Raw genomic sequence first — 25,918 nt, 5'->3', positions numbered from 1 at the left:
TTTACCCCTACAGAAGGACGCTTATGAAGTTTTATGAACAACCTTCTAAAATTAAATTTTAAAAAGGATCAATGCATTCCCATAGATCTAGATAAAGCACCTAACTAGAGAATCCAAGACAGGAGTTAGAGTTCCCTGTTTCTCAATCTTTCTTAAAATAATCATCGGAGAGCACTCATCAAAAATGTATGTTCCATGGCCCTACTCCTACTGCAGTGAGTTCTGACCGAAGTCCAACAATCTGTATTTCCTAATGCACCTGAAGTTACAAGTGTACAGAAAGATGCTTTGCAGACACTTGGGGACACTCCCTCTGAATTCTTGAGTAAGGAGTGTGTCACACCACGCAGCACTTGCCATCACACGCACTGTGCATGCCTTTTGCATTCCAGTGCATGTGGTCTATAGACCACGCATGTAGGGGGGAAACAAAGGAAAACATCTCATTTATAATAAGTGAGAAAACCAAGTAAACTTTTAAAAAGTAATTCCATATTATTGAATTTATTGTGGGGAGTAAGGAGAGTCCACGAGAAAAGGAGACATCTTTGTCTGTGAATGTTGACTTGTTCATTTCTCATAAGCCTAATTCAGTGCTTATTCCTCTAGTCATCTTTTATTTTTATTCATATTTTTCTGAGACAATTTAGTGTAAAAGTTAAGGGCCTAGGACTTTGGAACTAGTGAGGGGTGGTTTCCAGATTCATTTCCATCACTGTTTGTATGATCTTGCATAAATCACTCAACTTTTCTGAACTTCAGTTTCCCATATGTGTTTAGTAATAACTCATAGAGTTGTTGGAAGAATTAATAACACTATATAGATAAAGGGGGCTTCCCAGGTGGCTCAGTGGTAAAGAATCCACCTGCAATGCAGGAGATGTGGGTTCGATCCTGGGTGGGGAAGACCCCCTGGTGAAGGAAATGACAACCTACTCCTGTATTCTAGCCTGGGAGTCCCCCTGGACAGAGGAGACTGGTGGGCTACAGTCCATGGGGTTGCAAAGAGTCAGACATGATTTAGTGACTAAAACAATAATAGCAATGTCGATAAAGCATTTAGTATCATGTTTGATACAAATTAAGGACTAAACTAGCCCCTGTGTTAATGATGACTGATTCTGGAGAATTAAGCAAAGTATAAACCACGAAGCAGCTGTATGTTTCACCTACATCTCATGCTTCTACCTCATGTCAAGGTAGGGTTTACAGGATAAATGAGCTGCAACTATTTAGCGACTCCTTATTCACTTGGTTGGAGAAGGCAATGGCAAGCCACTCCAGTACTCTTGCCTAGAAAATCCCATGGATGGAGGAGCCTGGTGGGCTACAGTCCATGGGGTCGCCACGAGTCGGTCATGACTGAACGACTTCACTTTCACTTTTTACTTTCATGCAAGATTGTGGGTGTCTCTGCTTCTGCTCTTATTAATTAGCTGAGCTTTACTTAGTTTCTGTATTTCTAGTGCTCTGTCAAAGTCGGGTGGGCTGTGCAACAGAGAAGTACAATGAGATCTCCTATGGGTTTTAAAAGGCAGAGAGATTTGGGGAAAAATCTGTCACCCAGAGCAGATGGGTACAGCTTCTTGGAAGATGTGATAGTCATCCTGGGCTTGAAGGCAGGTAAGGTATAGAAAGAGAGTGTAGGAAAGATACCATTTCTGGAAATCAGGTGTAAAAAAAGGAAGCTACACATCTTCTGGGGTTTCCCTGGTGGCTCAGCAGTAAAGAATGCGCCTGCAATGCAGACAATGCGGATTTGATCCCTGAGCTGGGAAGATCCCCTGGAGAAGGAAATGGCAACCCATTCCAGTATTCTTCCCTAGGAAATCCCAGGGGCAGAGGAGTCTAGTAGGCTATAGTCCAGGGGGTCGCAAAGAGTCGGACATGACTTAGTGACTAAACAACAACAACAACAACAACACATCTTTTAACAATTCTTCTTTTCTCCTTCAGACAGAAATCATTAGCAAAACCTAAGTCAGGAAGAGCACAATTTGTTCAGGAAATGCTTAAACTCTCTACAACTGGAGCAGAGGTCTGAACTGTGGAAGAGTAACCGGACATTTACTAAGCCCCTCTCTGAGCTGGGCATTTTGCTCAAAGTTTGTTTGCAATTCAGTTCAGTTGCTCGCTTTGTTTTAGATAGCAGTAAACTTGCCTGGAAAATCCCATGGACAGAGGAGCCTGGTAGGCTGCAGTCCATGGGGTTGCTCACTTTCACTTTTCACTTTCATGCATTGGAGAAGGAAATGGCAACCCACTCCAGTGTTCTTGCCTGGAGAATCCCAGGGACGGGGAAGCCTGGTGGGCTGCCGTCTGTGGGGTCGCACAGAGTCAGACACGACTGAAGCGACTTAGCAGCAGCAGCAGCAGCATTACCAAGTCAATCAAGAGAGTGCAATGAAAGAGTTTGTTTTGATCAGAAGCAGCAGAGTGTCAAGAATTCTTGAGCAAGGGAGTAATATGATGAAAATGGTAAGTGTTCAATTGATATAGCCTGGAATGTGAGGATATGAGAGAATGGAAGAGGCTTCTTATCATGGCACACAGATAAAGTGGTAAAAGCCTGGATTAGAGAATGGGATGGGATGACTGAATTCAGACTACATTTTGAAGGAAGAGTTGGAAAGACTTGGTGACAGACTGGCCTGGGAGATGGGGAATTGATCATTGATAGCAAAATGAGCCACAAGTCTCCAAAAAGACTATGGACTCCAAGGGGTTAAATAAAGGTAGTCCATTTTTAGGGGGGAAAAAAGTACCTTTTAAAATACAATCACCATTTCTAGCCTAAGACTAGAATGCTTTATTAAGTAACATTTAGCTAACCGTAACTGCCAGAGGCAGCAATGCTTGTCTTTCTTTTTTTTTTAAAGAATAAATTTTATTGGAATGTCCCTGACAGTACAGTGATTAAGACTTTGTCTTCTGATGCAGGAGGTGCGGGTTTGATCCCTGGTCAGGGAGCTAAGATCTAACATGGGTCTGGGCCAAAAAACCTAAGTCATAAAACAGAAGCAATATTGCAACAAATTCAATAAAGACTTTAAAAATGGTCCACATCAAAAAAAAAAAAAAAAAGAATCTTTAAAAAATTTAATTTTAAATTTATTTGGCTGTACCCTGTGGCTTTGTAGGATCTGGGAATCTCAGTTCCCAGACCAGGGATCAAACCTTGGCCTTGTACAGTGAAAGCTTGGAGTCCTAACCACTGGACTGCAAGGAAATTCCCAGCAATGCTTGTCTTTAATAAACCAATGATATAACTTGTATTGCCTCCAAACTTCAAATTCCAAGAGTTGACTTTCTAAATAGGGACTTTCATGGAGTCAGTTTTCCTCAACAGAAAATGTGCAGAAGAGAAATATGGATCACATCTCTTGGGTTATTAGGGAGAATAACCTGGCCCTTCTCCAATTAGAATTTAGAGTCTGATGGACATGCGGATTTGATGTTAATTACTTGAGAATTTTCCTTATCTTCAGTGGAGCCAAAATCTGGCACACTTTTGAAGAAAATCTAGACCTTGGTGTTAAAAAATTTTCTTATTATTGTAGTCAGAGATACTTATTATTTAGAGTCAGAAATATAAGCCCAAGCTCATAGCTTTCAACATTTATTTTTTTTTTAATCCAGGTATGATTTCATTAGAAGACATTTAGTTAAAAAAATCAAGACTCACTCTGTTTATGTAAACTGTTTTGTCCCCACAAACCAGGTGTTTTGTGTGGCAGTGGGAATTATGTGGAGTAGCTGAAACAGCTATCCTTGAATCTAATTTAACTGGATATTATATGAATGTCTCTTTGGAAGCAAGATTTACACTTGCAAAACTAGCTCTCAGCAAAACTGTGATACAGGTGAAGTGTCTCTTGTCATTGTTTCCTTCCTTTGACTTCTTCTACCTTTGGTATCTTTTGGTGTTATTTCTCTTTTCCTTCTCAGGGTCCCAAAGTTTCCATATTCCCTTCTCTTCACATTTCAATCCTTGTTTTCAGGAAAGAGTCTGGAAAACCTGATTCATGCTAAGCAATAAGTAAATGTCAAGACTGACCCTTTTCTCTCTCTCGGTGTGTTTGTGCGTATCCATGGGGGAATCAGTAGGAAGCCTAGGGATCAAGTTCCTGCGGGAATTCTACCAGCCAACTTGGTAAGGGTGGCATTTGAGGACATGGGCTGGGTGAGTCTCTTTGCATTTTCCTGAGTCACATTCTGTCCCAATTCTGACCCTACTTTGAGTTCATCTCTCATGAGCTGACAACAATCAGCTGAAAACCACTCAAGCTCTTAGAAGTGGGGGTGTGATCTCCTATATTTATATTCTTTTCAGCAGCAGTCCCCAAGCTTTTTGGCACCAGGGACCAGTTTCGTGGAAGACGATATTTCCACAGAAGGAGGGGTAGGTTTTAGGATAATTCAAGCACATCACACTTCTTGTGCACTTTATTTCTATTATTATTATATTAGTTCCATCTCAGATCATGAGGCTTTGGATCCCAGGTGTTGGGGATCCCTGATCTGTAGAGCACAGAATAGAGAACCCTAGTTAGAACTTAATAAATACTATAAAATCTATAAAACAATATCAATAACCCCTCTGAGTTCGTGCTTCTGATACCAGGTGAAGATTTTTTGAGATACAGCTGGATTTATTGGTTGGAATCTGTTGCTTAAGGCTGTAAAGAAAAGATCAGAGTGGAAATGAATGCTTATGGAGTTCCTGGGTGCTTTTGCTTGTACTATCTCATCAATTTAGTCCAAGTGACAACTCTGCTGAAAAGATGTTATTATACCCATTTTACAGAAGTGGAAATGTTGGCTAAGGAAGGTTAAATAACTTGTGGAGGCACTAGTGGTAAAGAACTCACCTGCTAATGCAGACAGCAGACAGAAGAGGCACGTGTTTGATCCCTGGGTTGGGAAGATCCCATGGAGGAGAACATGGCAACCCACTCCAGTATTCTTGCCTGGAGAATCCCATGAACAGGAGAGCCTGGTGGGCTACAGTTCATGGGGTTGCAAAGAGTTGGACACAACTGAAGCGACTTAGCACGCAGGCACTCTAATCAAGCCTCTGATAAATAATGGGAAAAGATTCAAAGCCAGGCCCTTGGGGTTAATTTTACTTTATTACCCATTTAGAGGTAGGGTCCAGGTAGCACAGTGGTAAAGAATTTGCCTGCCAATGCAGGAGACACAAGAGACGAGGGTTTGATCCCTGGGTCGGGAAGATCCCCTGGAGGAGGAAATGGCAAGCCGCTCCTGAATACTTGCCTAGGAAATTCCATGGACAGAGGAGCCTGGCAGGCTATAGTCCACAGGGTCACAAAGAATCAGACATGCCTGAGTGCAAGCAAGGCAAGAAGGAATCCAAGTAATAAACAAATGAGTGTTCCTGTCAGCAAATGGCTTCCCTGGTGGTCCTGGGAGACGATGAGGGAAAGTTCGTTCGGATACGTTTTCACAGAGTAGGAAAGAAGAAAGGGAGAGGTAAATTCGATTTAGTGGTGTGCTGAGAAATAAATGTATTTCCAAAGGGTTCTTGGAACACAGGTTTCTGAGTGAGTGACTATGTTTCTAAGCTGAAAGTGAAAGTCAAATCGCTCAGTCGTGTCTGACTCTTTGTGACACCAAGCTCCTCTGTCCATGGGATTTTTCAGGCAAGAGTACTGGAGTGGGTTGCCATTTCCTTCTCCAAGGGATTTTCCCAACCCAGGGATCGAACCTGGGTCTCCAGCATTGCAGACAGAAGCTTTACTGTCTGAGCCACCAGGGAAGCCCGTTTCTAAGCTAAATAAGTCCAAAAATTCTTACAAAAGAATAAATCAATAAGATTCACAAAATGATAGCTACAATGATAGTGACTAGAAGAGTGTTTCATAGAAATATAAAATCTATGTTTAAACTTAAAAAGGTCTCTCCATGCAGAGAAATATCACTCAGTCTATTTGATATATGATCTGTTTGCCTGATAGTTTTAGGTACTGGTTACAGTAATATGGTGATTTTTACTAATTGACAACCTACTAGGTATCATACCAAAGCTGTACCTTTATCCGTATCTGTATCTCTAGTCCTAATTATATGGGCCCTGAAAATTCAATGTGTATTAAAGCAGTCTCATCTCGAATGTTTAACAAGCAGAAAACAAAGTTTAAAAAAAGGATGAAGTGTTTCAAAACGATATGATGCTCTAACAAGAACCAAGCTATCTATAAATCTTAAAATAGCTTTTTGATGTATTAGTAATGTGAGTTGGCCGCCCTATGTCATTTATGTATTTCTAAAAATAATGTGAATCTTTAGATTTCAAACGAAAGTACTCAAAAGACTTTTCATGTGTAACTTAAAATTTTTTTTAAACATTATTTTATATAATGTTTGCTTTGATAGGGAAGTACAGACAAACCCTTTTAAAATTCAGATTTGAATAAGAGATTAAACCTTAAAGACCTGAAGTTATGGCCACACCAGGGAAATCTTTAACTTGGCATCAGATCAGATCAGTCGCTCAGTCGTGTCGGACTCTTTGCGACCCCATGAATCGCAGCATGCCAGGCCTCCCTGTCCATCACCAACTCCCGGAGTTCACTCAGACTCACGTCCATCGAGTCAGTGATGCCATCCAGCCATCTCATCCTCTGTCGTCCCCTTCTCCTCTTGCCCCCAATCCCTCCCAGCATCAGAGTCTTTTCTAATGAGTCAACTCTTCGCATGAGGTGGCCAAAGTACTGGAGTTTCAGCTTCAGCATCATCCCCTCCAAAGAAATCCCAGGGCTGATCTCCTTCAGAATGGACTGGTTGGATCTCCTTGCAGTCCAAGGGACTCTCAGGAGTCTTCTCCAACACCACAGTTCAAAAGCATCAATTCTTCAGTGCTCAACTTTCTTCACAGTCCAACTCTCACATCCATACATGACCACAGGAAAAACCATAGCCTTGACTAGACGAACCTTTGTTGGCAAAGTAATGTTTCTGCTTTTGAATATGCTATGTAGGTTGGTCATAACTTTCCTTCCAAGGAGTAAGCATCTTTCAATTTCATGGCTGCAGTCACCATCTGTAGTGATTTTGGAGCCCAGAAAAATGAAGTCTGACACTGTTTCCACTGTTTCCCCATCTATTTCCCATGAAGTGATGGGACCGGATGCCATGATCTTTGTTTTCTGAATGTTGAGCTTTAAGCCAACTTTTCCACTCTCCACTTTCACTTTCATCAAGAGGCTTTTTAGTTCCTCTTCACTTTCTGCCATAAGGGTGGTGTCATCTGCATATCTGAGGTTATTGATATTTCTCCCGGCAATCTTGATTCCAGGTGAGTTAAATTACATAGAGTACTGAATTACTCTAATTCAGTAATTAGAGTCGGTGATCTTGATCTTACCTGTTCTCTTTGGATTATTCAGGTGATGAAGATAATACCCTTAATCCACACCATTATACATATACTCACGCATGCCTGCATGCGCACACACACACACACACACATACCCCTTCTCTCGCCGTTACAACTTTGGCTGAGTTTATGGTGAAAAGATGGAAAGTAAACGCGATTATCTTAAGCATTCATTATTACTACTGATTATTTCCTAGGTGCTAGGCTTTAGGCTAAATGATTGACATATGAATTCCTTTACTAATAATAAATCTGAGACAGAGAATGTCACACCCATTTTGCAGAGGAGAAAACTGAGTCTCCAAGAGACGTTGATCTTCCACTCTCACCACTTAAAGAGTGGCCAACTTGAGATTCAAATGCAGGTCTGTCTATCCTACCGAGTGGCACTGGCCCATGTAATTAGTGGTTAGGAGTCTACACAAGCAAACAGTAAACAGGAAAGGTTTTGGACAAGCCTCTGCACTGTGGGCACCGCCCAAACTCTTGCCTCTCTAGTGTCAGCTTGCCCCTGATGTATCTTGAAAGACAGTCTCCTGGGCACCAGCACCAGGGGTTGTCCTGTAGGTAGGACAACAATTTGTGGAGGCATGGTGCAAAAATTCTGGGGCTCTTGGTTCAAAAATTACTAAGAATTTCAGGACAGCGTACTCAGATCATTAAGCCAAGTGTGGACCGCCTGTGAAGGGCAATTGCAATTGTGTGGGTGCATTCCCAGGAAGCCGGCTCTGGCTGCCGGACGTGTAGATGCATTGAATGGATTCTATGCCAGCTGTCTCTCAGCTTCTTGGTTGGGGAGTGGAGTGAGGCTTGGGAATTTTCTCTGATCGTGACTTCTTCCTCTCCTGAGGTCATCTTCTCTGGGTGGAGAGCTACACTTGTTTTACCAAGGATTTAGAGTTTGGAAGGCTAGATAGACTTAGTTGTATGTAGGATTGGGGGCACAGGGGTTGAGGGGTAGGGGGAGATGGTTGACTCCAGAGTCCAGTCAAGATGTTGTCTAGAGCAGTTGTTCTCAAACACTGGTTCATAGACATGCTTTGGTTTTGATGAAGTTTTCCTCTCTGATGTTAAGAGAAGTAAGAACATGGTAGTGTGTGTGTGTGATTATGTGTGTCTATAAAGCTAAATTTATCCAATGTTATTGTTGTCGTGGGGCTTCCATGGTGGCTCAGATGGCAAAGAATCTGCTTACAGTGAGGAGGCCTGGGTTCCATCCCTGCATTGGGAAGGTCCCCAGAGGAGCCTGGTGGGCTACAGTCCATGGGGTCGCAGAGTCAGATACAACTGAATGACAGACACACACACATACCACACACAAGGGCATGACTCCCAGTGTTTGGGGGAATGTGTTCCTGGCTCATGAAGTACAAAAGTTTGGGAAACTGTGGAGCAGAAGGTGAAGCAGCACAGGGCAGCATGAGAAGAGCCCTGGGTGGGGTGACACCGCTTATGAGACTCCTTGCCCTTCTTGGGGCCCTTTGTCTTCAGCTCTGCTCTGAGAATCTGGGACCAGATGATTGCCCAGTGCCTTCCAGCTGCAGCATTCTCTGAGAGCTCTGGCCGCATAGCTCTAATTACTAAATATCATCGAGGATTTGGGTTACAGACCCAATGGGTCTTGCTTATCCCATTCATGGAGAATCACAGAGCAGACAATTTAAGGAAATCTGAAACAGAATAACCACCAAAGCAATCCAACAGCTGCTAAATAGATGCTTAGACAAGCCCATCATAAAATGTACTATGGTATGTCATAATGGTTGGGATACCAATCAGAAAGTTCTATCTTAAGTACCATTGACTTAGTCACATTGTGCTGGCAAAACAGGCAGTGAACATCTGTTTATTAAAAAAAAGTCTCTTTCATTCTTTCCTTTATCTTTCATCCTTTTATAAATTCCTGGGGCTACATTTTGCTTGATCCATCAAGCCCACAGTGCCATTTTGAAAAGGAAGCCTATGAATGATTTTCTTAGTGCATTAAAAATGTGATAAAGTGGTGTGCCAGTTGAGCACAGAACCTCAGTCCCTGCCTTGAATATAACAGGTATTCAATAAATATTTGGTAAACAAATACATTTTAAAAGATGTACTTGCATTCTGATTTTTATCACATTATACACATATCTAGCAGCTACTCTCCTTTTTTTTTTTAAAACAAAAGCCAAATTTGCCAAGGTGGTGTCTTACATAGCTACTGTACACTCTACTTTGTGCTTCTGGAATTGTCAAAACAAACCTAACTGAACTTACGAACTCCGATCTGATATCACTGTCAAAATGTTTTACAATGATTTGGCCAAATGTTTGTGGAACAGCTGTGCTTCTAGTCTGCCTGAGTCATTTTTCTTCTTTCATTTTGGCCCGATCCAGTGATTCATTATTCTGCTTTTAGAATATTTGCCTATTTTTAAAACCAGTCAGAGAAGGCAGCCACTGTTTAAAAGTAAACACACCACACATCAACTTGGAGCAGCTTTGTAAGCAGCTTTGCAAGCCCTGAAATTCCTGGCTGGCAGGGATGCCAGCTAAACCAGATGGCATCAGGCAGTGAAATACAGGACTGGCTTTCAAACACAGCCAATTCCTTACATCTGTCTTTGGTTTTCTTGTTTCCGCTGCCATTTCCTGCTTGGATTAATCCAACCTGATCCATTCCTTAACAAAAATCTTGCCTTTATTTTCTAAAATAATTTTTATGTGTTTATTTCTATGTCAATCAATCAGACTTTTTTTTTTTTCAACTCTAGGAATTCAGTCTTAAGCCTTTACTTATCTGCAAAATTGTCAACTTGGTTCCATGTATGTGCTTCTATTATATATGGTGTGAGTATCAATAATGACAGATTTTTATAATGGGCTTTATTAATTCTGAGTCATACCAGATATTTGCTGTTTACTATAGTAATAAAGATGAATAATTCCCCTCTCCCCTTTTTATAGTTAAGCAGGAAGGAGCGTGATTTCACAGGGAACAAGGGGGATTAAGTCCCAGGAAGCCTTGAGTTCCATTCCTGGCTTGTCTTCTAGAATTCTAGAATGCACTGTCTACTCTGGTACTTCATAAGAGTGGTTTCTCCTCCTAACAAGTGCCTGCTCATCTATGACTATTAGGGTTGGGGTGCCAAAGTAGAATAGGTTCCCCTTTACCCATGCCAAACAGTGTTGCTGGCCTTGAGCTCAATGAGCTGAAATAATCATTATTTGGGTTATTGTTGATGTTTTATCTCTGTGCGGGGCTTCCCTGGTAGCTCAGACAGTAAAGAATCTGCCTGCAGTCAGGAGGCCTGGGTTTGCACCCTGGGTTGGGAAGATCCCCTGGAGAAGGGAATGGCTACCCACTTCAGTATTCTTGCCTGGAGAATTCCATGGACAGAAGAGTCTGGTAGGCTACAGTTCATGCGATCACAGTTGGACATGACTGAGCGACTAACACTTTCCTCTTTGAGTTACTGATATTTTACTGAAGTCAATTTAAATGCACCTTAAACCAAAATCTGTTTTACAAACGATAGGTTTTATAATAAAGGCTACCTCCAAAGAGTCAATAGAAACAAGGACTATTTCTTTTTTTAAAAACCCTGTTTATTGTCCAATTCTTTGCGAATGATGAGATGGATTGAAAAAGTCACAAAATATTGAGCAGAAGTTGTCACTTCTGAATAGGAAGAGTCCATTTGAAGGATCAGGGGATTGACGTCCTCATTTCAAGGTGAGATGGCCCTCCAGCCTGCAGCGAGGGTTTTGGGAAGAAGGTCCCCCCATTTCTACTTGCTCTCTGAAGCTGCATAGTGTCAGTGGACATGGGGGCATTGTCTGGTAGGTACAGGCGCAGATGAATTCACAGTTGTTACCGCATTGTTATTGTCTGAAGCCACTCTTAAGTGGGGGTATGTTACACTTCGTTGTTGTTTATACTACTCTTGGATAAAATGTACCAGATGCTCTTGAGGCATTTGGCAGGGATGAATCCTATCTTTGTTTGAATCATCTTTCTGGTGATTGTCTTTGGTGCCTTGGAGGAAATGTAATCCCTCAGAAACCTGGACTCTTCTTCTGGATGAAAGTGAAAGTCACTTAGTTTTGTCTGACTCTTGCGACGCCGTGGACTATACAGTCCATGGAATACTCCAGGCCAGAATACTAGCCTTTCCCTTCTCCAGGGGATCCTCCCAACCCAGGGATCAAACCCAGGTCTCCCGAATTGCAGGCAGATTCTTTACCAGCTGAGCTACATGGGAAGCCTTTGTCTACTCTTTGTCTACTGCATTTTATTTGGATTATGTTGTCAAGGAGTGGTTAGAGGATGCTGGCCTTTTGCATTGTGTATGGCCCATATCCCTTCTTGAGTTTCAAACAGAACTTCAATGGTTTTTATAAATGAATTAGTTATGGAAGTGAAAACATAAAAAAACCCCAGGATCTTTCTTTCTTATAATTTAAAATAGACTTGGCTTTTCAATTATTCGTTTAGCCTGTATTTCATCTTATTCTCATAGTCATACCTGGGTTAGGTGTTGTCAGCAAGGAGAGGACTGGGAATGAATGGTGAGTGGACCCACAGGGCCAGAGATACAGAGGTTCTGCTGACAAGAGAGCTGTCCTTTTGAACCATGGCTAAAGGTCAGAAGTATGTTCTTTGTTTTAGAAAACCTTTAAGACAGTCTTTATTAATGCTAAAATGCTTAGTTAAGCCTCAACCAGAACCACTACACTTATATATATATATTTTTAATATTTTTTCTGTTCAGAATTTTCTCATTTTTTGTTCGTTTACATTTTATGTATTAATTATTTTTGTCCACACCTCAAGACTCGTGGGATCTTAGTTCTCCGACCAGGGATTGAACCTGTACCCCCTGCGTTGGAAGCTTGGAGTCTTAACCACTGGACTGCCCGGGAAGTCCCCTATGGTTCTGTCTTTATCTGTACAGAATAATAGAATGGACACCAATAGCTACTCACTACTCTAGATCCCATAACTCTTTTAAACTTTCTAGTAAGGGTCAAAACGCTTTGCTTCAAGGTCATATTATTCTTGAGAAGCACTTTCTTCTGGCTCTATGCATAGCTTTTCTTACCATGTGAATCCAACTGGCATGAATTCGTTCAGAAATTCTGCTGTAGAAAACCTTTCCTCCTGCCCAGTGATTGCCTGGTACAATTCCCATAGTCTTTTTGTCTAAGGAGATTAGCCTTATTACAAGGATAGCAGCAGCAGATTCTTGAAGAGATTTGGGTAAGCTTATCAGGTTTCCTCTGATGCTTCTGAGAACCGCCTTTTGATCCAGCAGCACCTGCCTCTTTTTAATGTTTTTGGCTGTACTGAGTCTTCCTCGTGGCGCTTGGGCTTTCTCTAGTTGCAGTGCGTGGGCTTTCTCGCTGTGCCATGGGCTTAGTTGGCCCCTTTGGCATGTGGGGTCTTAATGTCTTGACCAGGGATTGAACCCACGTCCTCTGCATTGGAAGGTGGATTCTCAGCATGGGGCCACTGGGGAAGTCCCAACACCTGCCTATTGCCGCCAGCCAGTGGAGGGTAGTCAGTAGAGAGTTGTGGACTCTCCTGCATCAGCAGAGTGGGTTGTGGTAAGGGCAGAGGGCAAACCCATCAAAGCTGGCCGCCCTTGGAGTCTTTCAGGGCAGAAGTAACACTTCTCTTTTTCACTCACACGTTCTTCTGTTCTATTGCGGTTGTCCTGGCCACCTCATTATCACCTTATTAAATAAAGTACTTTCCTGCATATCATATGTTTTGGTTTTGGCTAACGTCAGAGTATTGAAAGACAAGCAGTGCTTCATTGGGGAACTACCAGACTGAGCATTTGAGGATTCTGCTTGCAAAATTTTGGGACAGAGAGAGCACAGTGTATCAAAAATGAGCAAAACTGCCTTCTGCATTCTTTCTGTCCCTAACTGATGTTTACAGGTCCAAAGATGGTAACGGCAGGACCACTCTCCCTGGAGAAAGGGCTCTCGTAGTGAGGAATTTTTATTTTCATGTTTTAGATGATACACCACCTGAAGATGCCATTCCTCTGGTCTTTCCAGAATTAGAGCAGCAACTACAGGTAAGCATTTTTCTATAGAGTCTTTCACTTTTCCTCCTTAGTTTCATAAAATACAGTGAATGGAAAAGTCATCTAGTTGGGAAAGACTGATTTGTAGACAGAGTGGAGATTTCACATCATTGAGGTCTGTATTTCTAGGACTCCAGGTCATGAACTCTCAGGTAATGTCTCTGTCTGTTTATCTGGCTATAGCACAAGCATATTAAGAACTCAGGGTATAAGCAAGTTCCTATATTTAAAAAAAATTTATTTTTTTAATATAAGATTATCATATTTATTACTCATTGTTCACATTAAAATACATACTTTATCAGATATATTGCATATGTTTCACTATCTGCTCAAAATACTGTAAATCTATTTTTTAAATTTTATTTTATTTTTAAAGTTTACAATATTGTATTGGTTCTGCCATATATCGAAATGAATCCGCCACAGGCATACATGTGTTCCCCATCCTGAACCCTCCTCCCTCCTCCCTCCCCGTACCATCCCTCTGGGTCATCCCAGTGCACCAGCCCCAAGCATCCAGTATCGTGCATCGAATCTGGACTGGCGACTCGTTTCATACATGATATTATACATATTTCAAGGCATTGAATGGCATTGAATGGCAAGAATGGCATTGAAATATGTATAATATCATATAAAAATTATTTTAACTGAAGGATAATTGCTTTACAACGTTGGTTTCATTTCTGCCATATATCAGCATGAGTTAGCTATAGATGTACATATGTCCCCTCCCTCGTGAACCCCCCTCCCACCTCCACCCTTTCCCAGCCCTCTAAGTTGTTATAGCAAGCTCCTCCTTTGAAGGCGTTTTGGACGTGGGGGTGGTCTGGTCCCTGCTCTCCTTACCTGTGGATGTTTCTGGGCCATTGCAGTTTTGGCCCATGGTGGGTTGGTTATCTAGTGATAAACTACAAGGGAGACTTGGCATGTGTGGCAAGATTCAGAATAATTTTCATTTCTCAACTCCACCCTTATCTCCTCCCAAGTTCTCTGAGAATTCTTAAAAATAGAATGCAATTATTTTAAGCTAAATCTTCTGAATACTTTATGTACTTATGGAAAACCCTAATGAACTTTTTGACCGACCTGATATTTTGTATGCATAATTTATGGATGATCTATCAAAGATATCCTCTTTTAATACACCAGAATTATTTGGAAGGAGCTAATTTATGACACATTAATTTTCTTCAGATGATATATGATTTCAGAAAGATGACTTTAGGAAGAGGTTCTGCTGAAGTTCTGCTGAAAACACTGGATACTGGCCTTGGGTCAGATGTTCTCTTGAGTACTTCACTTTGCAGTCACATTTAGACCAGTCTAGTAGCGGTCTGGAATCCCATTACAGATATTTGTTTAGTCACCACTTTTTTCCCTCTGAATACCAATTCTGAAAATCTTTGACGGGGGCAGGGGGTCTACCACCTCCAGTTAGTTCCCAGCTGATGTTTCTCCTTGACTTATACTTGGCAGTTTTCACATTTGTGGATGTGCCTGGTATCCTAATACCATTTGAATTTGGGACCCCCAGACTGGAATGGCCCTTGACAGAGGTGGAAAGAACCAAGAATGAGCCCTGTGCAACCCGAGATAGGGTCCTTTTTTTGTAATCTGGAAGCACCCAGGTTGGGTCTGAAGAGTGGTGCTCCACTGCTGGGGTGGTCCCCTGAAAATGTACCCAACATGGGTATATATTGACCAGACATGGTGCTGACCCAACATGGGTCAACATCAGGCGTGATCAGACCTCCTGAAGAAGCCCTTACCTCATCTCTGCACGGTCCTGGGTGTCGTCCCAGCCCTCCAATAGAAAGCCTGCCAACAGAGCCATATCAATAATATAGAGATTACTGAAGGTGGTCCAGGAGGTGGGAGGTTATGACCACACAGCTGTCAAAAGACAGCTCCATTCTCCTCTAAAATGTTTTCTGCAGCTATTATCTACAGTACCTCCTTCTTCTCCCGTCCCCATGTGGGGTCTTCCACCCAACTCTCCTGATTCCTGAGGTATAACCCCACCCCCCAACCTCTCTTCTCATCATGGAGGACAACTCAGCCGTTCCTCTGCTTTCCAGTCTGGCACGTTCACATGACATACAGCCTCCCTTGCTTAGGTTCTGTCCTTCCGGAGGCCTGTGTATGTGCTACTCGTGGTGTAGTTGGGATTGCAAAATAATAACTCTGTTTTTTTCCCCAGTCACAGCTTTTCTCCTTTATTTTACTGTTACCTCAAAGCTATTTTATTATCATAGGAGTCAGCTGAAATTAAGGAGTTAACATGTTTTGAAAATAAAAGAGTGAATGTGTGTTCAGATTCTTATTCCCCCATCAATAGTGTGGATCATGAATTCTACTCTTTTGTATTGACAATTTTTTTTCCTTTGGAACATTCATGGTCTTCTCTGACTCGTGGATCATTCTTCACAGGATTCATAGCTCCCTTGGAAGTTATCCAGATAATTCTTCTGTTAAAGTATTGCAAGATCCATTTGAATTTTACAGCTTTAATCCCATTTGACATATACTAGAAATTAAGTCTATTTAATTATTTAATCCAATGAGACTATTTCATCTTTATTGAGCTTTAATGAATTAGTCAGTTGAGAGGCTGTCTTCTGCTTCAGGGGTTATGATACCCCCAACTTTCCAAACCCTCAGCTTTCACACCCTCAACTTTCCCACCCTAAAATATGGCATTGCTTTTTCGTCTTTTTTAAAGAGTTTTTGATGTGGAACATTTTTAAAGTCTTTACTGGATTTATTACAATATTGCTTCTGTTTTATATTTTGTTTCTTTGGCCACGAGGCATACAAGATCTTAGCTCCCTGACCACATGCCCTGAATTGGAAGGCAAAGTCTTAATTAACCACTACACCATCAGGGAAGTCCCTATAGTATTGTTTTACCACTTCATGACTAGAGAGAACGTTCCCAGCAGTACAACTAAAAGCACTTAAGTGAGGGCTTGTTTTTTGGGTGAAGGATCTGATTGAGTTTGTTATAAACATTTACCATTAGTCAAGCCATTTGGTTAGTGTTGCCTCTGTCTAAGACTGTTGTCTGTTACTTTATTATACATTCTAGGGTATGAGTGACTAAAATATATGAAGATAAGGATTGAGAGGGGAAAGATAACACAAAGCTATATCTAAAAGCAGATTCTTATTTCCATGCTTAGCATAAGCATATAAATTTAAGCCACTCTGCAGCAGAAAGTCTCTATATTGAAAGCAATGAAAATGCTTTATGTATGAAAGGAACCATCGATTCCGTGGAGCAGGCTGTCTTTACAGTCAGTTCCTTGTGCTTTCATCACATAATAATGGCTCTTGGAATTTTACCGACCATCATAATCCTCTACAGAAGAATAAAAGTTAGGTTACAGAGGTATATGAGTGCTTTGTGGTTGTAACTGTTTGCTTGAGGATGAACTGATTCTTACTTGTCTCTGAAAAAGTGTAAGTGAAAGTTTCTGACTCTTTGTGACCCTGTGGACTGTAAACTGCTGGGCTCCTCCATCCGTGGAATTCTCCAGGCAAGAATACTGGAGTGGGTAGCAATTCCCTTCTTCAGAAAGTCTTCCCAACCCAGCGATCTAACCCAGGCCTTATGTACTGCAGGCAGATTCTTTACTATCTGAGCCACCAGGGAAGCCCTCAGTTCAGTTCAGTTCAGTTGCTCAGTGGTGTCCGACTCTTTGCGACCCCATGAATCGCAGCACGCCAGGCCTCCCTGTCCATCACCAACTCCCGGAGTTCACTCAGACTCACGTCCATCGAGTCAGTGATGCCATCCAGCCATCTCATCCTCCGTCGTCCCCTTCTCCTCTTGCCCCCAATCCCTCCCAGCATCAGAGTCTTTTCCAATGAGTCAGCTCTTTGCATGAGGTGGCCAAAGTACTGGAGTTTCAGCTTCAGTATCATTCCCTCCAAAGAAATCCCAGGGCTGATCTCCTTCAGAATGGACTGGTTGGATCTCCTTGCAGTCCAAGGGACTCTCTAGAGCCTTATAAATATGAAAAGTAATTGATGCTAGGTGATGATTGCTAAGCCCTGCTCTCTGCATACCCTCACATTTAAATCCCACCCATGCACATTGAGTGTTACTTGGACAAGGGATGTTTTGCCACAAATGATCTCATTTGATCCTTGCAACACTTGTGTAAACTATTATGTCTCTGCTTTAAGGATGAAACATGTGAGTCAAATTTTGGTCTACATAAATTTGCTGTTTCTGACTAGATCTCTGATTCTGAATCTAGGTAACATTTTTTTCTTTGCAACTGTGGCAGAACCTATGGGCTGCTTAAATTACATGGATAGGTGGAGAATGTCTGATTTGTGAGGTTGCTATACTGTGGTTGTAGAACAGACTTGTAAAATCTGTTCTGACTTTTGGATGTCCATTACACACTCTTTCATAGTTTATAAAATGCAGCTATCAAGTATTTGGTAGTTACTCTACCACCAATTTGACCCCCAAGATTTTTCAGTTGCTTTGCCAAGAATCTGGACATGTTTGAGCATGTAATTCATGGTGCTTCTATTTTCACAGAAGCCAAAAAAAGCCTTGGGCAAGAATAGCAGTGACAAACATTTCTCTTGATGTCTCTATTAATGCGAAATGTTGGGCAAGAGACCTTGGGGGTAAGGTAGGTGTTAAAATGAGCAACTCTATATAGGCCTCAGCCCAGTGGCAGATGGTAGGTTGATTCTATTTTGTGTGGATTCCTTTCCTGGAACTTGGTTTCTAAATTCTTCATGTCCATTAGGGGCAGTGTTTGGGCAGAGCTAGTTTAGACCGTACTGTCGAAAGAAAGGAGGTTCAACTCTATGTCCACTTGTAAGAATGAATGAAAAACATGACTTTTCTTTAGGCCTCTGTTTCCTTTTATTTGAAGAAGAGGCCGTGACTGACCTCCCTCTCTTTTCTGAAGGATGGCACAATCCTTTAACAGTCCCAGGGTCTGCTCAGAACCAAATTTGTCTTATTAGTAAAATTTAACCATGTTGCTATGTTTTGGAGATTGTAGTTTGACCTATGGAAGATCCAAAGCTAAGCTTTGTGATCTTTTTTACCCTGGGAAGATTATGCTTTTATAATCAGGTGGAGGGCATGCCAACACCTAGATTGTAATAAACTTGTTAAGGGGAGTGACAACCACCGGGGTATGCACACTGGCATCAGGCTGACCTGAATTTGGATCATCGCTCCCCATCTACTAGTTTTGTAATTTGGAACATGTTATTTCCTTTTTGTAAACCTCACTTTTTTTTTTTTCAATTTCTTTCTCTTTTTTTTTTTTTTTTGGCCATGCCGTGGGACATGTGGGATCTTAGTTCCCTAACCAGGGATCGAACCCACGTCCCTTGCATTGGAAGCCCCGAGGTGTTAAACACTCGACTTCCAGGGAAGTCCCAAACCTCACTTTTTTGACCTGCAAAGTAGAGAAAATATCTCATATCATTGTGCAAATTAAATGAGATGATGAATAGATATAGCACAGTACTTGGCAAAATAATTGCTCAATTAATGTTAATTTCCTGCTTTAGTGAAATTGTTTATTGAATGAACTATTGAAGTACCAGTATCTTCATATGTGTAAAATGAAATGAGAGAAGCAACTCTTTGGATTTTTGAGTTAGGAATAGAGATGCCTTCTTCTTTAAGATATTTGGAAAACAAAGACTTTTTTTTTTTTTTTTAAATCAAATTGAGCAATAGCTTCAGTCCCTTCTAAGGTCCTCCCATCTAATATGAGAAGACAGTAACAGGTGTCTCTGCAGTACACATTGAACTTGCTTTTTTCTCAGACAGAGTTTGGTAAGTCCAGAAACTGATGTCACCTCCACAAATAACCAATTTCTTAGCTTTGGTTGTGTACTATAGTATCTTGTTATCCTAGCAGTCTCTCCTGAAACTTCTTTTAGGTCTTGCATCAGTGTATCACTTGCTGTCTGGGAAACAAAGATGGTATAAAATGGAGGATGAGCATTCCAGGATTCTACTACAGTGCTCTTGAACATCCAGATAAAGCACTAAAAAAAGTCCTGCCATTTTCTCTCTCACACACGTATTAAAAAGTATATTACAGCTTTTTTTTTTTTGGCTGCTGTGACTACACAGAAAACATATATAGATTACTTGGAGCTTTACAATGATACCTTTATTATTATTATTTTTTGAGCAGCCCAGTTTTTAGGCTATGCATTCTCAGAAACATTTGGGATACTCGACTTATCTGTCCCTTTAATACTGCTTATGTTGATAGAATTGACCTAAATATCCTTCATTCCAATATTATATAATATAATGTTATATTATATAAAATTTTATGTGTAATGTAAAATTATATATGTATAACAATATATAAAATTTTATGTGTTTAATATATTGTATATATGTAATATATAATGATATAATGTGTTATGTAATGTATAAGATATGCTATAATTATTACTTAGTGATGACTTTGACCATGATGTAGATACTATGGAAATGTCAATTCTTAAAATGGTAAAAAAAATATTTACAATTCCGAGATATAAGAGTTTTCAAATATGGCAGTTAGTCCTGACTGTGATTTTCCACTTAGTTATAACAGATTACACTTGCTCATTTGGGGACATTGAAATGAGACAAAATTTAAACCAGACACCTTCTGTGCTACCCCCAAAATAAAGATAACACCAAGAATCAAGGAATAAATAAGAAGTCTGCTCAGCAACTGTAGAATATTTATTTCTCTAAATATATCTTCTGTATGGGAAGCTGGGAGAGGAAAATTAAATTCTTACGTTTTTTAAGTGGATGGGGCCAGTAGTATTTGAAGAAGCCAAGTAGAAAACGGAAATGCTTAAGCTGGCTTTGCCCCTTGCGGAGAGATGCTTGGCTTGGTCCGTTCCCACGGGGCTCTTTCCAGAGGACAGAGTCCATTTCGGGAGGAGCTAGCTATAAAACGATGGATAGGATGGTGTGGCTCAAGCCAGCATTCTTGGAACAGGAGCCTGTGGTTTCTCTCTTACTTCATCTTGTTAAATTGGTCCTGATGATTGGGGTGGATACCAGAGATCGTAGTGGTTCACTCACGCTGCCGTGTAATTTAAAGCCCTTGCAAACTCTATCCTTAGGCAGCGGCAGGATGAGGGAGGGGATGGGGGTGAGGAGGAACTGCCTTCTCCTGGGCTCTGACTTCATCCAAACCCCAATCTGTGTCTTGGGAAAGTGTGTTTCAACGTTCGCTTGAGACACTGTCAAGGGAAGGTCTTAATTTAGCCTTCTTAGAACTGGCTGTGTTGTGAGGAGACCAGAGACCACATATTGAGTTATCGGAAAAGTTGTTTCTGCAGTTTTGCAGAGTTTGTGCTCTAGTGCCCGAAGAATATTTTTATGTTTTCATTTTCTTTTCTTTTTTGCAAATGATGGTATACTTGGGATTTTTTTCAAACTTAAATCTTTGATTTTATATTGGGGTATAACTGGTTGATAGTGTTGTGATTGTTTCAGGTGAACAGTGAAGGGACTCAGCCGTACATATACATGTATCCGTTCTCCCCCAAACTCCCCTCTCATCCAGGCCAGCACATAACATTGAGCAGAGTTCCCTGTGCTATACAATAAGTCCTTGTTGGTTATCCATTTTGAATATAGCAGTGTGTACGTGACCTTCCCAAAGTCCCTAACTCAAATAGGGTATCTTTGGCTTCCATTTCTTTGAAATTCAATATTTCGTTCTTTAAATAAGAATGTGCAATACATGCATCCAAACGAAGGGAGAATTTAGGGTAACTGTGGAGAAAGTAACAAGGAAAATTGCTCTTCATGAAGCGAAAAGAAATTCAGTGTCAACATGGAGTTTACTTATTGCTTGTCCATTCCTAGCATGGGAATATAAGTATGAAAATCTCTTGACGGAGAATAGTCAAAATCAAAGAGAATTGAAATAAAAAATAAAAGTGTTATAGATACGTGAGAATTTACTGTATAGCACAGAGAAACGTATTCAATATATTGTAATAACCTATAATGGAAAAGAATCTGAAAAAGAATGTATATATATGTACACTTATATAACTTATACACTTATATAACCAAATCACTTTGCTGTATACATCTGAAACTAACACAAAATTATAAATCAACTATACTTAAAATTTAAAAAAAAGTGTTAAGTATTATTCCAAGAAGTTAATAGCTGTTTTTCATCTGGTTACTACAGGCATTCTTTTACATTATTTTTTAGGTTTTTATTTCTTTTAGTGTGAGCACATGCTAAATAGTATCTTAAACCAACGTGTGACTGATTGATTCATGAGTGCCAGTAAACTGTCACCTGATGTAAGCCTACTAGTAGCTCCATTTTAAAATTGGAAACCTGATTCCTGTGCTTGAATTTTAGGAACCTATTTCCTCAGGCGAACACTTTATTCAGTGAACTCTGTTGGGTAAATATTGTCTCCTATTTTGAGGGCTTATTCGAAGGGAAGAGAGACTCACGTTTGGTGAAGGCCGTATGGTATGATGTGCACACACACACCCACATTATGCCATGAAACAGTGAGAGTGGGCTGTGTCATGCTGGGCCACACATCCCATTACTCTGTAGTTCTGTTTAATATCAGGTAAATTCCTGTTGGGATGAGAACAATATGTGCTTAGAAAACTCTTGGATTAGTTTCCTGAAATGGGGTAAATGACCAATGATGTTAAATGCCATTCCAGAGACAGTGGGTCCTGCTAACCAGAGGGCACTTCGGTTTGTCCAGCAACATTTGGGTTAGTGGTACACAGTTTCAAGTTATAAAGGGGTAGGAAATTTTAATTCCCTGGGGAGAAATTTGGGAAGGAGAGAAAGATAGGGTGTGAACAAAGTGAGTCTCAGATGGGGAATCCTGCAAGCAATGCTTGGAAGATGGGTTGGGGGCAGCAGAAGGATCTAATGACACTTTTTTTTTTTCCATTAACTTTTAAAAAAATTGTGGTAAAAACACATAACATAAATATTATCATCTTAATCAGTTTTAAGGGTACAGTTCAGTAGTGTTAAGTATATTTGTATTGTTGTGTAACCAATCATCAGAACATTTGCATCTTGCAAAACTGAAACTCTATTCTCATTAACCAATAATTCCTCATTTACACGCACCAGCCCCTGGCAACTTAAAAAGATAATTTTATAATATTGTCGTGGTTGTGCAATATCACTTCTTCCCTTGCTTAAAAAAAATCTATTTTACTCTTCAGTGCTTTTATGCAAATTGGAAGAATGTGTATTGGTGCTGAGTTACAAGTCAGGCTGGGTGAAGACAGAGCTCTTAGGCGCAGGAGATTGACATGAACCCTGGCATCATTTTACTCCCTAAAAACCCTGAACACTAAGTATTTTTGGCTTTTTAAAAAGTTAAGAAAAACGTCTTAATTGTGGGCAGACTTGAAAATATTGTGATATATAGCATGGTCAGCCTGCTGAGAGCATGTGAGGATATCGAATATATCTTGAAATGCTCCCTTTCCTCATGTGTCTTTAGCATGATTGATCATGCTACCAGGACATAAAAACATCTTCAAATTTCCCACAGTTAAAAACTGCCAACAGGGACTTCCCTGGTGGTCCAGTGGTTAATACTTCGCCTTTCAGTGCGAGGGGGTGCAAATTCAGTCCCTGGTCAGGGAACTAGATCCCATACGCCTCGTGGCCAAAAAACCAAAACATAAAACAGAAGCAATCTTGCAACAAACTCAATAAAGGCTTTTTAAATGGTTCACATAAAAGAAAATCATTTAGAATATACAATGGATTACCTGGTTCTGACTTAGCTGGGTCTTTTTTTCTTAAAGTCATGATAAACCAAGAAGACACATATATTTGAACAATTTAAAAATGAATCTAGGGACTTTTCTGGTGGCCCAATAGTTAAGACTCCTCGCTTCCAATGCAGGGGGCACAATTTCGATCCCTGGTCAGGGAACTAAGATTCTACATGCCAGGCATTGCAGCCACAAAGTTAAATAAATTAGTTTAAAAAAAGCTTTTAGAAAAACAATGCCAATAAAAAAAGAAGTCATGAAAACCTTGCCCCTTTAATAAAAAGCATTTCATGTTGGCAAGCCAAGGGGGAAAACAGGCCTCTCGCCTCTTAAGAAAATTATTATTTGTAATTTTCAGTGTTCCTTTTAAACCATAGCAGCAAAGGGCATTTCTCCCTTTCCGTGACTTCTCTCATCTGTATCCTCTTTGGCATGCAAGCATGGAGTCCTAGAATTTTCTGGCTGTCACATAGGTGGCTATGCTGAATTCATCGTGCGGGTACCTCCATGTGGCAGCTTATGGACTGAGCTGAATATAGTTTATGAGTGTTCAAAAGGGCAGGAAATAGGATGTGTTGAGTCTTAGGGCTTTCCAGTAGGCAAATCCTTTAACAGGGCACAGGTGATTTAATAGCAGCTTGGCAAGGGTACCCAGAGTAAATTGCTTTCATTACTCTTACTCTTACACCTGGTCATTTGCCAGTATAACAGGTGAAAATTGAGGAGGGGGTGGTGATTTCTAGGACTAGAGGAGCCAGGAGTTCTGAATGCCTTTGGCGATGGCTTTATCTCCTGGGGTGAGTTATACTGTAATACTCCTGGGCACTACTTTGCAATTTATTTCACTATAAAAAAGCATAATTGTTCCAACAGGCTGAGTTTATGCTGTGAATGTGTCCATAGGGCGGTGAGGAAAAATACTACATAATAGAATTATTGGATGAATTTCCATAGATTAGAACACAACAGATGTTCCACATAAAGGTTAATTTCATCCACATTTACTCTGAATTTTATTTCGTTTAGAAGATCTCTACTCAGAAGGCTTCATGACAAATAGGAAGGGTTATCTTATTTATCAGTCAGATTTTATAGAATTTTGTAGAACTTTCTAGAATTTTTTTGGCATCTTGGGTGAGACTGCTAAATATGACACCCAAAGAAATCAGTTTCCTTGAAGAATATAATGAGAGGCACAAGTAGTAAGGAATTCATTATTTCTCATTTACTAATATAAAATTAGTGAGATTGTAACCTAGTCAGACACATAGCATACATATTTAAGAATACTGTGAAGAGAAGGTTAGACAGAAGAGCCTGTATAACGATTAAGTGATCTTTCTCAGATACTGGGCTTCCCTGGTGGCTCAGATGGTAAAGAATGCAGGAGATCTGGGTTCGATCCCTGGGTTGGGAAGATCCCTGGAGAAGGGAATGGCAACTCCCTCCAGTATTCTTGCCTGGAGAATCTCAAGGACAGAGGAGCCTGGTGGGCTAGAGTCCTTGGGGTCGCAAAAGAGTCAGACACAACTGAGCGACTAACACTTTCTCAGATATTATGCAACATTTTTCTATTAAATAATTGAAAAAGGTGATTACAAACCTCTTTAAAAGAATATTAACTAGTTTTTCTCAAAGTAATGTGTTTAATAACATGCTGCTAATTAGAACTTAGAATTGCGAACTGAGGGAAAGCCAATTCTTTAAAAATAAATTCTAGAAAGAAGTCAGCATGTTGTGGTTAGAAAAACTTGTGTGCTGGCTGTTGTCCCCCTCAAGGATGGGAGAAAAGCACAGACAGGAATCCTTGTTCTCTTTGCCTGCACATGTTGTAAGCATGGTTTTATTTGGGATTTGGTCTTTCATATGGTTGGTTAATTGTTGCAAGCATTATTTCCAGGCCAGCATCATTTCTTCAGTTTGGCTTCCTTTCTTTGTTTTTATTTTTTTCTCTTGGAGTATAGTTGATGTACAATGTTGTGTTAGTTTCAAGTGTACAACAAAGTCAATCAGTTATACACACGCATCTTATTTTTTTTAAGATTCTTTTCTCACAAAAGTCCTTACAGACTACTGAATAGTGTTTCCTGTGCTATACAGTAAGCACTTATTAGTTATCTATTTTATGTATAGTGATGTATGTATGTTCATCCCAGTCTCACAATTTATTCCTCCCCCTATTCTCCCCTGGTAACCACAGGTTTCTTTTCTATTTCTGTGACTCTATATATTTATTTTTTTTTGTAAGTAAGTTTATTGGACTCCTTTCTTGGAGGGCTCCTCCTCTCTACAAGTTTCATTTATGCCTCTGGGCATCAGGAATAAAAATCAAGGGGTGGTTGAAACACACAACCGAAATATTCTCTAAAGCAGAGTTTAAGATTCTTAGAATTATAGGGGACTTATTTTTCAGTGCATGGCAGGTAGCTGACCTGTCATGGGTCTCAGGGCTCTGGCCTGGGCCTGAGGGTGCCCTGGAATAACACTGGACGATGCCTGCGGCAGGGGGTGGGGGGGTTGGGTGGGGGGGTTATTGGGCCACTTCTCCATTTGTAGTCAAATAGAATCAGCCAGTCCCTGTCCAGTGTGGATCGACAATGCCATTCTCCTGAAAAACCTCTT

General features: G+C 40.6%; 1 protein-coding gene across 4 annotated transcripts in view; it reads left to right on the top strand.

Annotated features, from left to right (window-relative positions):
* MAP3K7CL (MAP3K7 C-terminal like) overlaps positions 1-25,918 on the top strand; it is a 48,037-nt gene that overhangs the window by 4,952 nt on the left and 17,167 nt on the right. For all 4 annotated transcript variants that reach the window (XM_010844661.1, XM_010844659.1, XM_010844662.1 and 1 more), the window contains one exon: positions 13,409-13,470. In XM_010844661.1, the coding sequence (XP_010842963.1) occupies positions 13,409-13,470 (62 nt within the window). The remainder of the gene's footprint in view (positions 1-13,408; positions 13,471-25,918) is intronic.

The sequence above is a fragment of the Bison bison genome, unplaced genomic scaffold, assembly GCF_000754665.1.
Source record: "Bison bison bison isolate TAMUID 2011002044 unplaced genomic scaffold, Bison_UMD1.0 scf7180017864204, whole genome shotgun sequence".
Classification (NCBI taxonomy): domain Eukaryota; kingdom Metazoa; phylum Chordata; class Mammalia; order Artiodactyla; family Bovidae; genus Bison; species Bison bison.
This window is presented reverse-complemented; position numbering and strand designations above follow the sequence as displayed.